Source organism: Sus scrofa, chromosome 6 (genome assembly GCF_054392235.1).
Source record: "Sus scrofa isolate SSC_HxYL_T2T_F1_AM1 chromosome 6, Sscrofa_HxYL_maternal_Yorkshire_Landrace_v2.0, whole genome shotgun sequence".
Classification (NCBI taxonomy): Eukaryota; Metazoa; Chordata; class Mammalia; order Artiodactyla; family Suidae; genus Sus; species Sus scrofa.
The window spans coordinates 94429772-94448019 of NC_139388.1; the positions used below are offsets into that span (position 1 = coordinate 94429772).

At 45.3% G+C, this 18248-nt stretch overlaps 1 protein-coding gene across 14 annotated transcripts in view; it reads right to left on the reverse strand.

Annotated features, from left to right (window-relative positions):
• Positions 1–18248, reverse strand: part of CSMD2 (CUB and Sushi multiple domains 2) — a 646878-nt gene that overhangs the window by 184828 nt on the left and 443802 nt on the right. For all 14 annotated transcript variants that reach the window (XM_084963760.1, XM_084963751.1, XM_084963750.1 and 11 more), the window contains 3 exons: positions 8565–8721; positions 6461–6652; positions 2906–3032 (listed from right to left, as the gene is read on the reverse strand). In XM_084963760.1, coding sequence (XP_084819886.1) covers positions 2906–3032; positions 6461–6652; positions 8565–8721 — 476 coding nt within the window. The remainder of the gene's footprint in view (positions 1–2905; positions 3033–6460; positions 6653–8564; positions 8722–18248) is intronic.

Genomic DNA, 18248 nt, shown 5'->3' on the forward strand with positions numbered 1-18248 from the left:
CACTTAAGGAGTCCTTATGCTTGTGATGCATTCACTGTTCATTTACTATTTACTGAAGGGTTATCAGGGATCTGTTGGTCATATAACTACCTTTATACCTGGGTCCTGCTTGCTTCATTCATTCATTCATTCATTCATTCATTCAATGCTTGATGCTTGCTAAGCCTCTGCCAGGTGTGGGAGCAGGAAGATGTGCAAAGATGAATCCGGCAGAGAGCACAGCTCTGGCTGGGGAAGCAGGAGCATAACTAGAGGAGGCAGGCGGTCAGGGTCACAAGGGAAATACAGGTCATGGGCAATGGGGATGCAGAAGAGGAGGAGGGACTCCTAGGGCTCCCTGGAGAGGGGATCAGGGGAGACTTCCTGGGTGAGCTGACATGCGCACTTGATTTTGAGGGGTGGGGAGTTTCAGACATAAGCCTTTGGAGGAAGAGGTGTATTCCAGTGAGGGCAAGTGGAAACCAAGACACAGAGTGTGGGCAGGGGCCACCAGCAACTTAGCTTTGGTATTGAAGAGAAGTGGTGGGAAATAAGGTTGGGAGTGGGCTGAGGTCACGATGGCCATGAAAATCAGGATAAGAAATCAGCTTCTGGGAGCATGGATGCCACACAAGGTTTCTAGTGAGAGGGTTATTTGATAAGCTGTGCTTCCAGAAGGCGATTCCAGCGATAGAGCATATGATGAATTGGTGTACTGAACTTGTCTTAATAGCACAAAATCCCTAAGAGCTGTGCTGATCTCGTTGGGCACAGGGCTGAGCTCAAACACTTGCACGTAGCAAACACTTTAAGTGTTTCTTTAATTTTAACTAGACTGAGTCTAAGGACACTTGCACATCAGCAAATGTACAAACAGCTGTATCTCTGGCAGCAGCACACCCATCCAGCCCGTTCCCCTTGACTGAGAACCCTCCAGGGCAGGGATCCTCTCCTGGCCATGCTTCTGCCACGTGTCTTGGCTCCCCACTATTCGAAAGCCTCAGCCTTTCGTTCCTCGATTACTGCAGCAGACTCCTGACTGGCTCTCCTCCCATGAGCTCTCCACTGTAAATGATCTTGCTTAGGAAACTGCCGTGGCTCCCTCTTGTTCACTGGCATTTAGGATCCTCGGTGGGGGAACCCCCTCCTTTCCCATATTCCTTGTCCACATGCATCCCCTACTCCAGCCAGACTGTCTCCTCTCCAAGTGCCTGGTCCAATCCTCCTTCCACACCTCCACCCAACCCGCTCTTTCCCTCACAGCTTCTCAGAAACCAGCTTTGCCAGCATCGTGATCTGGCGTGAAGGTTCAGAAGGACCTGGGTTCACACCCCAGCCTTCTTTTTTTTTTTTTTTTTGTCTTTTGTCTTTTTGTTGTTGTTGTTGTTATTGTTGCTATTTCTTGGGCCGCTCCCGCGGCATATGGAGGTTCCCAGGCCAGGGGTTGAATCGGAGCTGTAGCCACCGGCCTACGCCAGAGCCACAGCAACACGGGATCCGAGCCGCGTCTGCAACCTACACCACAGCTCACGGCAACGCCGGATCGTTAACCCACTGAGCAAGGGCAGGGACCGAACCCGCAACCTCATGGTTCCTAGTCGGATTCGTTAACCACTGCGCCACGACGGGAACTCCACCCCAGCCTTCTGATTCACCATGGGATGCATTTTCTTGGAATCTCAGTTCTCTCATTTATACAATGGGAGTAATAAGAAGGTCTCCTTGGTAATGGATGCAAACCATTGCATTTGGAATGGATAAGCAATGAGATCCTGCTGTATAACATGGCAATTTTATCTAGTCACTTGGGATGGAGTATGATGGAGGATAATGTGAGAAAAAGAATGTATATTTATATGTGTGACTGGGTCACTTTGCTGTATAGTAGAAAATTGACAGAACACTGTAAGCCAACTACAATAGAAAAAAAATCGTTTAAAAAAAAAGAATATCTGCTTGGAAATCTACTCAATACTCTGTGATAGTCTATAAGGAAAAAAAATCTGAAAAAGAATGAATACCAGCATATGCGTAACTGGTGCACTTTGCTGTACACCTGAAACTAACACAACACTGTAAGTTGACTATACGTCAATAAAAAAAAAAAAAAAAAAAAAGAATGTCGACTTATTTTTAGGGCTTACTATTTGTATGACCAGGGCTACGTGAAGAGTTAATAAGACCATACATGTGCCAGGCCCTATGCTCAATAAATGGGACACTCCTTTCTTCTCTGACTCTTTGTAACTCCAGTAATTCCTGATAACCAAGCATGTATGTGAAAAAGAAGTTAGACTTTGAAGGATTATGTCCAAAGTCCCAGACAACGTGCTGAGCTTTTCTGATGATTCCATTCACAACCCTAACACCCCAACGTGTTGATCTTCATTTTACAGATGTGGAAACTTAGACTGAGAAAGGGAAGTAAGCTCTAAGCGGATCCTTACTGTTGTCAGAGACACGACGACAGAACTGTGCTGAAATATTCACCTATGTTCCAAGTACTGTGCTGAGAACCCTCCCTACATCCCGAGAAGCCAGCATCAAAACCCTGCGCCGCAGAAGGAGCTAGTGAGACTCAGCGTTGATGAGGGACTTACCCAGAGTCCTGTGAACAGTAAGGAGCAGGGCTGGAATTCTAACCAGGGGCCCCATGACTTCCTGCCCTCAGTTGCTATGGGGTCACTGAGTCGTCTGGGACAGGGTACTGGCTAAACTTGGACTGCAGCCCTGTGAAGCTGAGGCTGGCCTTCTTAGGTTTTCTGTGGGTCGTGGCCTGGGCCTGGGGTCATAGCAACCACTGTGGATCACCAGGGCCTCCAGGCGTGGTGGGCAGGGCCAGCCACTGGCCAGGTGAATGGGTGGGGCCACTGGTGATAACTCCCCTGGACAGCTGGCAGGGGTTATTTTGCCACTGGACACTTACCCAATGGTGCAGCCGGCATCAGCCTCGATGATCCAGATGCAGTTGAGGTTGTGTTCGTAGGGAGCTGGATACCCGGGTGACAGCACTTGCCCGGACACTTCTCCTTGCACTGTCCCTCCACACTCAGCTGAAAGAGACCCCAAAGGAGTGAGCTTCACGGGGTGACCTGTGTTCCCAATAGCCACTCGCTGGCCCCTCCTGCCTGTGTTCACACCACGTACTGGGGGCAGCGTAGAGAAAGGCCCCTGGATGAGACGTGTATCCAGGACCTCCCAAAGTCCCCTACGACTCAACAATGAAAGACAGACAACTCAATTGAAAGACAGGCAAAGGCATTTCTGCAAAGAAAGTATACAAGTGGCTGATAAGCACGCCCGAAGGTGTGTAACATCAGGTCGTTAGGGAAATAGAAAATAAAACCACAATGCGATCCTGTTTCACACGCACTCAGATGGCCATAGTCAGAAAGATAGACACTAATGTGTGGGTGAGGATATGGAGAAACTGAAACCCTCAAACACTGCTGGTGGGAGCGCCAAATGGTGCAGCTGCTCTGGAAAACACTTCCCCACATAGGTCCTCCAAAGGTTGAACACAGTTACGCGCTGACCCCAGCAATTCTGCTCTTGGACATATACCCAAGAGCAATGAAAACATAGGTTCGATGAAAACTTGTACATGAATGGCCATAGCATTATTATTATTATTATTATTATTATTATTGTCTTTTTGCCATTTCTTGGGCCACTCTCACGGCATATGGAGGTTCCCAGGCTAGGGGTCGAATCGGAGTTGTAGCTGCCGGCCTCTGCCACAGCCACAGCAGCAGGGGATCCGAGCCTCGTCTGCAACCTACACCACAGCTCACAGCAATGCCGAATCCTTAACCCACTGAGCGAGGCCAGGGATGGAACCCACAACCTCATGGTTTCTAGTTGGATTCGTTAACCACTGAGCCATGATGGGAACTCCTGCAGCATTATTCATCATATCCAAACACGGGCAACAGTGTCCACCAGCTGATGAACAGATTAACAAATGTGCCATATCCACATAACAAAATATTATTTGACCATAAAAAGGAATGAGGTACGGACACACGATACCACATGGATGAACATGATGTTGAAAACGTTAGGCTAAGTTAAGGCGCCAAAGACCATTCTATTTTTATGCAGTATCTAGAATAGACAAATCTGCAGAGACAGAAAATACATGCGTGGTTGCTGAGGCCTACAGAGGAGCAGGAAGTGGGGAGTGGTGCTAATGGGTATAGGGTTTCTTTTGGGTGCACACGTTCAAACGTTAGATGGTGGTGATGCTTGTACAACCCTGTGAACATAGTCTAAAGCACTGAATTGAACACGTTCAATGGGCCAACTCTATGGTATATGAGATCCATCTCATTAAAGCTACTTTTTTTTTTTAAAAAAAAAAGATCCCTGGGTGCAGGGCTGATGGCCTATCCTGTGACCAAAACGCCTTGAAGCCTCCTGGAGGAAGTGCAGACACTTGAACCCGCTCATTGATGGGAACTGGGCCTGTGTATGCAGGTGCCGGGGGCAGGCAGAGGCAGGGAGGGCGGGTGGGAGGGGTGGCCTGGGAGACCAGCAGGGCGAGGACATCGCAGAATTCTGAAAACCTCGCAGGATTCTGAAAACCTCGCAGGGGTGGGAAAGAGCATGGTGGCTTGGGGACGGGGTGTGAGGTGGGGCGTGGCGAGAGCTGGGGCTGGAGAGCTGAGCGAGCACTGTTCGTGGAAGGGACCTGAAACTAAGACACCATTGTAAATCAACTATACTCTAACATAAAAATCAAAATTAAATTAAGAAAAGATCCCATTTGGGAGTTAACGTCATGGTGCAGTGGTTAACGAATCCGACTAGGAACCATGAGGTTGTGAGTTCCATCCCTGGCCTTGCTCAGCGGGTTAAGGATCCAGCATTGCCGTGAGCTGTGGTGCGGGTCGCAGATGCAGCTCGGATCCCCAGTTGCTGTGGCTCTGGTGTAGGCCGGTGGCTACAGCTCTGATTAGACCCCTAGCCTGGGAACCTCCATATGCCGTGGGAGCGGTTCAAGAAAAGGCAAAAAGACAAAAGAAAAGAAAAGAAAAGAAAAGATCCCGTTAAAGTGTTGTTGTTGCCATCACGCCTGTCCCTGTGCTGGCGGCCACCCTCAGCTCTTACACATGCTCAGGCTGGAGTGTCCAACTCCCATCTCTGCTCCTGTGGGTGATGCTTACCCATCCTTTCAAGTCTCAATTGAAATGTCACTTCCTATGCACACTTTCTTGTAGTCCTCCAACACCTTTTTTTCTTCTTTTTTGGCTGCCAAGAGGCATGTGGAAGTTCCCAGGCCAGGGATTGAATCTGAGCCACAGTTGCAACCTACGCCACAGCTGCGGCACCGTTGGATCCTTTAACCCGCTGTGCCGAGCCAGGGATAGAGCTCAAGTCTGTGCTGCTGCAGAGACACCATCCATCCCATTGCACCCCAGTGGGAACTCCCTCCAACACTTTTGCACCTACTGTTTTTACAGTGCTTAGCCTGTATTATATTGATCTGTTTCTGTGTCTGTTCTCCTTGCCAGGATATGAGATCAAGATGAAGGAAGATATTTTGTTCTTTCTTTTTTTATTTCTCTGCCTCCACACATACCCATACACCTGCACCGATTCTGGCACATGGTGCTGGGCAGGCACTTAAATGGCCTCCCAGTGGATGTTTTGTTCTCATAAGATGAGCCAGCGCTGCTCAGAGAGGCTGAAGTTGTGGGTCACGGGGAAGGGGGTGGAGAGAGGGAAAGGCTTGGTGGTCAGGGTGGGGACACAGGACCAAACAGCCCAGTGAGAATCCTGACCAGCAGGGAGGGTAATGTGTGTAGTGAGCGAGAGGTGGAAAGGCCAGCAGGACCGAAGGATGGAGTTTTGCCCGTTTCCCACATCTCTGCCTTGGACCAGGCTTCTCTAGTCCTGTGACACATGGGCAATGCTTCTGGAGAGCCTGTGCCGACATTCTGGAAGCACCAGAGGCTTAAGAAGGGGCTTGTTCATTCCTGTATTCTTTCTTCGAAGAAGGGAGATGTTTAGTTCATGATCTTACTCTTTATTTCAACGTTGCTCCCAAAAAGGGAGCAGGAGCCCCATTTTGCCTATGAAGAAACTGAGGCCCAGAGTGGGCTGCAGGCTCCTTAGAGCCTAGTGTTGCGGGAACCCCTAGAAACAGGCAAAAGGCCCACCTCTTCCTTCTTCACTGACTCTCCCCTCTTCACTGTCACCAGCATTAGGACTCTGAGGGCCCGGCTTGGCTCTGGTCCCACTTGCTAAATGTGTGACGGTGCCAAGCCACCACCTGCTGATGCTGCCCTCCCTTCTCCACCTGAGGTCGTGGAGAAGGGAGGGCAATGTGGGCGATGATGCCTGTGGACAGGAGGGTTCAGACAGCCCCAAGGTCCTGATGCCTGGGGGCCAACGGGGTGCCCTTAATGAGGCCAGAGCTGGGAACTTGGGGATGGGGACACCCAAGGGGTCCCCTGAAGATCAAGAGGGCTCCTACCAACACAAGTGGGTAGCGGCCGGTCCCAGGTCCTGCGCTCCCCGCTCAGACACAGCAGCTCCTCGCTGCCCCGCAGGCTGTACCCAGGGTCACAGCTGAAGGACACGGAGCTCCCGGCAAAATGGCCTCCATCATGAACCTTGTAGCCAAACTGGGGGGTTCCCGGGTCCTCACATTTGATGAGTTCAAAACCTGGGCACGGGAGGAAAGATAAGGGTGAGCAAGACGCATCGTGGCACAAACCACACCTCCCCTCCCTCTCAGCGCTGGTCCTCAAGGAAGCCCCCACTCATGCCTCCAGGTCCTGATGGTCGCACCTCGGCTGTGCTGAGCGGAGGGTGTGTTCTGGCGTGTTCCTCCCCGCTGTGGTTCTATGCAAATGATTTCAGTTATTTCTCATAGGACAGTTTTTTTTTTTCTTCCAAAATTTTATGGGTGATATGTCTGTCCTTACGTTTTCTCTCTTTTTTCTTGCACATGTATTTTTTCGCAAAATATAGTTGATTTACCGTGTTGTGCCAATTTCTGCTGTACAGCAAAGTGACCCAGTCATACATAAAGATACATTCTTTTTCTCCTATTATCTTCCGTCATGTTCTATCACCAGAGACTGGATGTAGTTCCCGGTGCTATACAGCAGGACCTCATTGCTTATCCATTCTCAATGTAATAGTTTGCATCTAGCACAGCTTTTCATAGTTTTCAGGTATAGGGACTGGATTTTCTGTCTTTTCCTTTTCTTTTCTTCCTTTCTTTCTTCCTTCCTTCCTTGCTCTTTCTCTCTCTCTCTCGCTCTCTTTCTTTTTTCCCTCATAGCTTTTTGCTAGCCAGAGCTGCTCTTTCCCTTTTGTTCTCTGAGACATTCTGATGGGAGAGAGTAATATAGAAAACTCACTTGAAATGTCCAAGCTCAATTACACCCTGCTTAAAGACACTCTATTGAAAGAGCCTGGAGAAGGAAACCTCTGTGAGCTTACACAGAGCTCCTGGGGCATGGGGGTCACCTGTGTTATCTCTTACTTGTTATTCATGGGAGTCTTACACTGAGAACATTGACTCAGGAAGGTGACAGAAATTGCCCCAAAGTTACACACTCTCAGATGATACAGATGGAATTTGAAAGTCACTCTGTTTAATCCTCTCCCACTGATGTGCCTGCTGAAACAGGCACAGACGGCCACCCCCAGGCAAGAGGAATCTTGAGTGGACTCATTGCTTTTTTTTTTTTTTCCCCTAACAGCTTCATCGTGTATAACTCACACACTAAACATTCCCGCATCTAAAGTGTATGATTCGGTGTCTTTTATTCAGAGAGTTGTGCAACCACTATCCCAATCAGCTTTAGGACATTTTTATCCCTCCAAAGGTGATTGCTCCCTAACTCCCTCATCCCTAGGCAACTAACAGTCTTCCTCTTGCCTGTATGGATGTGCCTGTTCTGGACAGCTCATGTCAAGAGGTCATGCAATACACATGTCTGCATGTCATGTGATGGGCTTCCTTCACTTAGCGTCATGTTTTCAAGGTTCATCCATGGGTTGGACCTGGATCCCTTTTTACAGCCAAATAGCTGTGCAGTCAAAGCACAGAAATGTCCTCCCATACTCTGGGCTGGGTACAAACCTCGGTGCTTCTATTTTTGAAATCTCAGGTGTAACGGAGAAAGGTAAAATCACAGAAAAAGGGAAAGAATCAAGACTCAGCTCTTTAGAGAGTAGTAAAAAAGAGCACGATTATACATCAGTGTTTGTGTTTTTCACATCTGACTGTGGGTGAATATTATTTTATAAACATCATGATTAGGAAAGGCTACCTTTGAGTGCTTTAATTAAAAGGCCCAGTGCTTGTTCTTTTTAGTGAGTAGAAGGTGTGTGTGACTCTGAGCTCAGTGAATCACAGGTGTAACCGTAGAGCTGTCTGCCAAGTGGCAGCTTATCCACTTCACAGGCACAGTGTCTTAGGTGAAACTGTCAGCTAAGCATGCACCAGTTAGAGAAAATCAGACCTACTAATTGATGGGTGACATCCTGGAGCCCAACCTCCCTGTGTGTGAAATCGAGGAAAGCCCGAGTCCATGGTCCACTTGGATGCGAGCAAGACTTACTGGAAAACTGCAGCTCAAAGCCCTTGCTGGTGTTCTCGGCATCCGTGATGAAATCCAGCCACAGACTGCTGGATGTGCTGTTCAGTGTCACCCCCAGCATCTCGGAGCGGCTGAACGCCCCCAGCAAACGGGCAGAGTTGTTGTTGCCATCGTAGACCTGGGCAGGGGAGAGACCCCAACCGGATGTGAGCAGCACGGCTTTCTCTTGAGCAACGGTTTCTCACCCCACAGCCCACCCTCCCAGCGTTCATTCCTAATAACAACTGATAGGAGGGCGGTAAGCCATCAGATGCAAAGAAGCCAGCAGAGTGGAGTTGGTCCCCAAGTGAGCTCTCAGCCCCTCTCGCCTCCACTTGGTGCCAGTTCTGTGCTCAGCCCATCTCGGTGTGAATCCAATCTCTAGGAACTGGTTGTTGTTCTAACCTTTCCAGGAGAGATCTGCTCTTGTACCCCCAAGTCCCATATGGCACCAGCTTCCTCTTTGGCAGCTTGGGGTAGGGGCTAAGTTGGGGCTGCCTGACTGCCCAAGCCATCTGTTTCTGCAGACAGGCAGGCAGGCTGCAGGCATTCGGCATTTCTGCATTGCTAAACGCTCCATCCTGTCCTTCTAGGCAATGAGACCATTATCCTCCTCCAGAATCCCACCCCACTGTGGTTATGGCCTCAAGTCTCACACTTTGCTGAATGTGGCCCCTGGGATCCAGCGGGATGCAGTTAAATGTCCAGTGTCAGGTATCATAGGGTCTTTCCCTTGCCCAGGCTCAGCCTCTGTCCCTTCCCTCCTAAAATAAGGGCTCCAGCGAGTCTGCTGGGCCTGCCAGGGGTGGAATGGGCATGCATCTGGCTTCCCTGACTCCCATCTGTCCCCTAAACTTTGGAGCACCAGCAAAGACAACAATCATCAGAATAATGAACCAGCTCCCCAGGTTCTGAGGTTGCTGCTCCTTTCTAGATAATTGTACAAATAACAGCAGAAGTTGTGATTGAGTGAAGGACCCCCTGGTGCTTTGGTAAATATCAAAGATGGGATCTAGGGGTGGGTGATGAATATTTCTGCATGGCACAGGATGTGGCGCCAGCTGCCAGCAAATTGGAACAATATTTCCATCCTACTATTTATGAAGCAAAGCTTTCTAAAAGAAGCCATCCTTCAAGCTAACAGTGCTGTATATTACAGAGATTTGTTTAGGCCCCTGGGAGCCTCAAAAGTCTGTTTCCAGACCCTGTGTGCAATTGTTTTAGAGCACTGATGGATGGGGAGAACTCTGGAGGGCCAACAGATACAACGATGACACCGGTTCAAAGGGTTTATCCCACAGCTGCATCCAGATTGCTATAAAAAATAGTTGTACCCACTAAAACATGTATTTTCTAATTAATTGATCAAGGCATTCTTTATCAACACTTGCTGACATGGCAATAAGAGAGACAGCCAGACATAAGGTGCCTCTTAATGGAAGATATGCCAATACCTGTGGAGTCATTTTGCCAAAAAAAATCGAACGTGAATCAGATCAAGCCACTGGATCCAATTGCCAACTTACAATAAACGCAGAGGAACATATGAAATGAATTACTTATAAATAAACAAATAAATTACAAATAAATAACCAGGGGTGGGAGGAAGAGATGAAGAGATGGAGGTAGAAATCTAAAGACTAAAAAAAAAAAAAAAAAAAAAAAACTTGAGGCAACTAATCCCATGTGTAGACCTTATCTGAATCCTGATTCAAATAAACTGCAAATTTTAAAAATATTATGACATTTATGAGATAACTGGAAATTTGAACACTCACTGGATATATTATGGTATTAAGAAATTGTTAGTTAATAAAAATATAATGGGAACAGGAGTCTTTCCTTACTTTCAAAGCATAATTCATCCCAATTCATTAAGAACAAAGATGTTCTTACTGTGTTATGGTAAAATAGTCATCACAGAAAATTTATGAAACAGAAAAGCACAAAGAAAATAGAAGTAACTTTCAGCACTCATAACATTTTAGTGACTATCTTTCTAGGCTTTGTTCTGTTCATAATTTTCCATATGTATATGGAAAATTACAGATAATTATATATGTGTGTGTGTGTGTGTGTGTGTGTGTTTGTGTGTGTTTTTTTTTTTGTCTTTTTGTTGTTGTTGTTGTTGCTATTTCTTGGGCCGCTCCCGCGGCATATGGAGGTTCCCAGGCTAGGGGTTGAATCAGAGCTGTAGCCACCGGCCTACGCCAAAGCCACAGCAACTCAGGATCCGAGCCGCGTCTGCAACCTACACCACAGCTCACGGCAACGCCGGATCGTTAACCCACTGAGCAAGGGCAGGGCTCGAACCCGCAACCTCATGGTTCCTAGTCGGATTCGTTAACCACTGCGCCACGACGGGAACTCCTGTGTGTGTATTTTTGGCTGCCCCATGGCATGTGGAAATTCCCAGGCCAGGGATCAAACCCACACCATAGCAGTGACCCCAGCCACTACAGTGACAACCAATGCTGGATTCTTAACCTGCTGTGCCACAAGGGAACTCCTCCTTATACATTTATTTAAATTGATTTTCTTCATAAAAACAAGATCAAACTACAGATACTATATGATTACCTACCCTTTCACTTAATATAACGTGTATATTTTTTCAAATCATTAACTATTTTTTCCATAGCAGTGCTTAAATAGCTGTAGAAATTTCCATCATAAAATGAACCCAACCCATAAATAATCTTTCACATATCACTGTTCAGAATACGTGCCCTGGCAGTGTATGATAAATAAATGAACCAGTGTTTTTTTCTTCTAGTACTTTTATCCTTAAATCCACCTGGAGTTTTGACATATGGTATAAGATAAGATACTTTTCTTCTTGGTTGATTAGACTTAACCAAAACCTCTTTGTAAATATTCCACCCGTTATCTACTTTAAGTTCACTTTTATCACATATAGAGTTATATAAATTTTGGGGGTCAACTTTCTCTTTAACTGCAGTCATCTTTTTGTCTATTCCTATGCATGGTCTATACTGTTTTAGTTATTATAGTTTTGTAATATATGTAAATATTCACGAAGACAAATCCCTTCTTATTTGCTTCTAACTTAAAAAAAATTATTCTCCCATGTTTATTCTTTCAGATAAACTCAAGAAGAATCTTCTTAAATTAAGAAAAACAACTTCCTATGCTCCCCTCAAAAGACCCAAAACAACCTGTAAAATTCTCATTGATTAACATTAAATATATGGATTGATAAAAGAGAAAACACATGTCTATATGATATAAAATCTTCCTATCCATATACATGGCACGTGGCTCATTTAAATCAAGTTGTCCTTTATATCTTTCAGTAAAATTCTGTAGTTATTCCTGGATATTTTTGTATTTTTATTGCTATTGAGAACTGGGCCTTTGCATACATTTATTTCCTAACAGAATACGGCTTGTTAAGGAAATGGCTTTGATGGTTCAGTTCATCATTATATGCAAGTGATGGATTTATTTCCGACAAATCTGAGCGAATCCATACACATCCATCACATCTAATCTTCTTTTTTTTTTTAATTAGACGTTTCCACCTTTTTCAGCTTTATTGAGGTATGACTGACAAAAATTGCATAGATTTACAGTGTACAACCTGATGTTTTGATGGACATATACCACCACATCTAATAAGACAGCTCAGCAAGATGGTTGGCTTCAAAATGCATATGCCAAATGGGTAGCTTTTAATACAGAGCTACAGTGGAACGTTCCTAGGAATATTGCTGCATGCATGCACGCTTGCACACACCCGCTCATACGTCTCTAGGGCATGCATCTAGAACTAAAATGGAGAGGCAGTTTGCACACTGAAGGCACATCTTCAACTCTGTCAGGTATGGTCACATTGCTCTCCGAAGGGTAATGCCGATTTAATCTCTCACTAGCAACGTGGGACAGATCTCACTGATTTTTTAAAAAATTTTTTACTGGCGTATAGTTGACTTACAATGTGGTGTTAGTTTCAGGTGTACAGCAAAGTGAATCAGTTATACGTATAAATATATCCATTCTTTTTTCCCACATAGGTTATTACAGACCATTGAGTAGAGTTTCCTGTGCTGTTCATATGAAAATGACAATTGCATAGGGTTGCCCAATAAATAAAAGTAGGCGCTTACTGTTGACACATTGTTACATTCCTGGATTCTAATTATTAATCATCTATTAAGCACAGTAGTATGTATATTAATCCCACCCTCCCAATTTTCACTGCCCTTTTTATCTCTGCCAACACTTGATGTTTTCAGGCACTCTAAAAAGTTTCAGTATGATGTGTGTGAAATGGTATCTCGTTTTAATTCATATGTCCCTGATTATTGCCGAGGTAGAACATCTTTTCATGTGTTTATCAACAATTCTACTTTCTCCTTCTGTGAATTGCCTGTTCACATCCTTTGTTCAGCCTTGAATATGAAAACTCCCTGCATTATTTTAGTTTTATGTCCTTCAGAATACAATTTCACAATTTTCTCAGTAAAGATTATACACATTTTTGTTAAGCTTATTCCTAAGTGTTTTATAGCTTTTGTTTCTGAGAGCTTCCCCCGCTTCTGATTACACGTTTGAATTGCTTGTAGAAACACCAGCAGCTTTGCTGAATTGTCTTATTGGTTCTAAGAATTTATCAGTTGGTTCTTTTGCATTTTCTAAATAAGAGACAATTTGGATATTCCCTTCTAATTGTCATAGTTTCTTCGTTCTTTACTTGGTGTAATTGCAATGGCTTGAATCTAAATACTATTGGTAATAGCAGAATAACTGCTCTTGTTCCTAACGTTACTGGGAATCCTTAGGAAGTTTTGTCATTAAGTATAATATTTGCTATAAGGGTTGACAGAAAATTTTTATCAGATTAAGGAGTTCTGTCCATAGTTTTAGGAGATATTAAAAAAAATCGGGAACAAATACTGAATTTCATCACATGATGTTTTGGGATACACTGGCAGGATCACATATTTTTCTCTCCTAATCTATTTATAGGATAAAATTGCCCATATTGGACTGCTCTTGACCTACAAAAATGGCACTTTCATATGGGTTGCCCAATAAATAAAATTAGGAGCTTTTCTTTTCTTTTTTGTCTTTTTAGGGCCGCACCCATGGCATATGGAGGTTTCCAGGCTAGTCGTCGAATCGGAGCTGTAGCTGCCTGCTTACGCCGCAGCCACAGCAACACCAGATCCAAGCTGCATCTGTGACCTACACCACAGCTCATGGCAACACTGGATCCTTAACCCACTGAGCAAGGCCAGGGATCGAACCCGAAACCGCATGGATACTAGTCAGATTCATTTCTGCTGAGCCATGATGGGAACTGCAAGAGTTTTCCTAATGTTTACACATTCTTACACTCCTGGAATCCATCCCATTTGATCATTTTTGCTTTAATACATAGCTAGATTCAACATGATGCTCTAATGAGGGTTTTTAGACCTATGCTTATAAGTGAAACTGGCCTAATAGTTTATATTGCCCTTATTTAGTTTGATATCAATGTTTCTACTTGCCCCATTTAAATAAAATGATTGGGGAGATGGGTGCTAATTTTTCTCTTTTCTGATATAGTTTGATTATTATAGGGATTAATTCTTCCTTGAAGTTTTGTGAATTTATCTATAAAATAGTGTAGGCCTGGGGACTTAGAGAATATGGGAGAATTCTAATGTTTTAAATGGTTATTGGTTTATTCAGATTTTTTTCCCTTGATATTAGCACTTATTATCTGTAGAAATTTCCATTTCATCTAAGCATTCAGATTATTTGGTTTATATTTTTCCCAATGTTTTCTTATTGTTTTAAGGAAATAATCTCTACCTTATCTATGACTATGTTCCTTTTTCAATTTTTTTTTTTTTTTTGTCTTTTTGCCTTTTCTGGGGCTGCTCCCACGGCATATGGAGGTTCCCAGGCCAGGGATCTCATCGGAGCTGTAGCCATCGGCCTACGTCAGAGCCACAGCAACGTGGGATCCGAGCCATGTCTGCGACCCACACCACAGCTCACCACAGCTCACGGCAACACTGGATCCTTAACCCACTGAGAAAGGCCAGGGATCGAACCCGCAACCTCATGGTTCCTAGTCGGACTCGTTAACCACTGAGCTACGACGGGAACTCCTCCCTTTTCATTCTTAAAGTTATGTACTGGTGGTGTCTTTATTCCTTGATCAGTCCTGTGAGCTTTGTCTATCTTATTAGTTATTTTTCAAAAAACCAGTAGGTTTTGTTAATTGCTACTGTTTTTCAGTTTTCTTTTTTCAGGCATTTTTGCCTTTATCTTTAAAAGTATCTTCCTTCTACTTTCTTTGGATTTATTCTGTTATTTTATTCAAGCTACCTAAATCCTTATTTATTTTTAACCCAGGTGACATGTCAGCTATATTAAATCTTCCACAATGACTGTGACTTTATTAAAATTGTTTACATTTCTGGCAATTTTTATTTAATTTATTCATGCTATGTGATTTGGCCCATGAAGTTTTACTGTGGATTGATCGCACATTTTATTAATATAAAATAATTCCCTTTTTCATTTCATTATGAGATGCGAGAGAAGTTCTCAAATTTATCTTACAATAAAGTGATTTCATTTTCTGTGGTGTACCATCTTCTGTTCATTGCCTCATTCCATTTTTTAATTGGGTGATCATGTTTTTCATCTCCGCTCAATCTCTCCTCATCTCAGATTGCCCTGTTTTCATTACCGCCTATTTTTGTGTGGTAAATATAATATCCTCTCAAATCCTGTTAAGAATACAAACAGAAGATTTTCAAGTAGTTTTTTTTTTTTCTTCCCTTTGCTGCTTACAGGGGGGCAATCAGCTCTGACTCCTCAGACAGGTCCCTTTCTTCTGCTCTACTGAATATTTACAAGTACCCAGTTCATCTTCCTGTTGGCACATCCTTACAGAGGGAGAATAAAAATGGATAATGGAAAGTGCCACTAGTCTCTAAGGTGCAGAAGAATTAAACCAGAAGAGGCCATAGTAAGAGCTGCTTCTACTCATGGTGCTGAATGGTATGTGTTTGTGTGTGTGTGTGTGTGTGTGTGTGTGTGTGTGTGTGTGGCCATGGCAGCCTCTTCTCTAATGAGCCTTGTTAGGCACCAGCCATGGCATCGCTCTGCTTTATCTTGCTTGCCAGCAACAGCCAAATAAAATCCAGAATGTCATGTCGCGAGGGAACTGTGGCTCTGTGTGGTCTCCCAATACACTTTCAGAGGAGCTAGTGTGGCTGATATCTGTCCCTGCCGATGGTCCCCTGGTGTGTCCTTGGTGCCAGACTCTGCTGCTCTGAGCTAGTGTGCCTTAGATGCCTTTTCCCTTGAGCTTTCTAAGCACTTAATCCACAGGCAGGATTTCCCTTCATTTATGTGAATTTCTATTTGATGAGGCCCTTTCTCAATCTTGGACCCCTTTGGAGGGTATTCCACTTGGCACAAATTCCTTTAAGTTGTATAGGAAAGGCACATTTGCCTCGGTCCAGTGCGGAGACTCACATCTCCCTGTTTTGATGTCCCTTTAGTCACTTCAGCGGGAACCGTGGAGGATGGAGTTACATACATGTGTTTCGCGTGCCATCTGGAGCTGGGAGCTGTCTTTCCACAGGATTGTATCTAGAGGCCCTTCTGTCTTGCTGACATCAGAGGTTGTAACTTTGGTAGGGGCCAAAAGAAATCAGGTGGTGCTGGGAGATAAGCTGGAGTGTGTGCAGGGGCGGCGGTGGGGGGGGTGCTAAGAAATGTTCAGTTATTAAAGAAATTTCCAGGTATTGTTTCAGTTACCTTGATCAGGGATTGCAAATGCAAGAAAATAGTCGAATAGTCATTTCTTGGTCAGAAATACAAGACTGGAAGGTTTGGAGGCCTGGTTAGAGGCACGTGTGGAGGAGGTGAGGGTCTCTCTCTCTCTTTTTTTTTTTTTTTTTTTTTGTCTTTTTAGGGCCACACCCATGGCACATGGAGGTTATAGCCACAGCAACGCAGGATCCGAGCCTCGTCTGCGACCTACACCATAGCTCACGGCAACACCGGATCCTTAACCCACTGAGCAAGGCCAGGGATCGAACACGCAACTTCATTGTTCCTAGTCGGATTCATTAACCACTGTGCCACAATGGGAACTCTGTACATTTCTTTCAGTTCCAAAACAGCTCGTGTCCCAGGTTCTCCCTGGGGAGGGAAAGGGTCCTGAGGGGGGAGTTAGGACAGGGAGGGGCTGCAGGAAACCACATGATCTCCCTGGGGGCCTTGCCCTCCCCGCCCCAGGCCCCCTTCTATGGAAGCTCTGATGGTTATAGAATCGTGTGGATGGCCTTTCTGCCAGGTCAGAGCCACAGCCCAACCTTCTGAGAAGGATGCACAGAGGCCTCGGAACAGGACAAAGAGGCTCTTTGGCAAGAAAGTCGAGCCCAGTGTGCACAGGCAGGGTGGCAGGCAAGCTGGGCAGGTGGCTGCAGAGACAAAGCCTGAGGTCTGGGAAAATCTGTCTAAGACACACAGGAAAGTACCCCCTCTCCCCACAGCCCTGCAGGACCACCTGATGTCCTGGGCCCTGCACGAGCCCCCACCCTTGACCTCTGATCTGGGACAATGCCATGTGTCCCTCCCTTCTTGCCCTGCATGCCTCCAAAAGTCTCTTTTTGGCCTATTAAGCTGCTCGCCTGATCCTGAGGCAGAACCTCGCCAGGGCAGTGGGGTGGGCGCACCTGCTGACTATGCCTTAGGTGCTACTTGGAGCCATACTGCCCTGGAGAAGATGCTCAGGTGCTGGCCATGCTCCATGTGACCTCCTACAACCAAGGAGCCCCCTTGGCTGGTCCCATCAGGCCACACGCCCAGAACGGCTGCTCACACTCCTCTCAGAACCTGAGAATTACAAGGAAAGCCTCCAAAATGCCTTGTTCTGCAGGGTTAACAACAGCCTTCCTCTGAGAAGGTCTCTGCATCATCCAGCTTTCCTCAATCGCACCTGCGGCACTACAGCTTGCTGGCCTTGCTGTCCCTGGCTGTGTCCTCTGAGGTTCTGCTTTTGATGATGGACAAATGGATGGAGAGAACTGAGGTCAAGGGGGCTGCCTCAAGACATGGTCTTGGAAAGTATGAAGTCCCGTCAATCACTCACTTATTGGGAGATGTTTTTCTGTGTAGGGGGAGCTCAGAAGTTGAAAGTAGAGCTTAAGAAGCCAATGAGAGGGTCCCGGTCCCTCTGCCATACTCTGGTTTATTTCAGGCATATCTGGGTCCAACTGGTCATCTCATGGTACATCCTCTTGAGTTCAAGGATAATTAGAGTTCAAAGATAATAAGAGTGAGAAAAGCCTTCCAAACACAGACACACACACACACACACACACATACACACGGAACACATGGCCCAGAGGGTGGGTCAAGAACATTCTGTCTGCATTAAAACGCATAGTATGGTATGATCATCCTATCTAGAGAGAGTCCTAAGGGATGGATTTAATGGTCTCTCTTTGGATTTTCCAGAGTAGTGACCTTTGGTTGTATCTCACGTCTCAACTTCTTTGGCTCCAGGGAATAAAACTATATTAGAATAAGCTAAAAATGTTTCTTGGACTAGGAGGAAGGTGGATCTACTTCGTGTGTGATTTTCCTTATAATCCATTTTAATAAGGCAGTGCTTTGATAAAT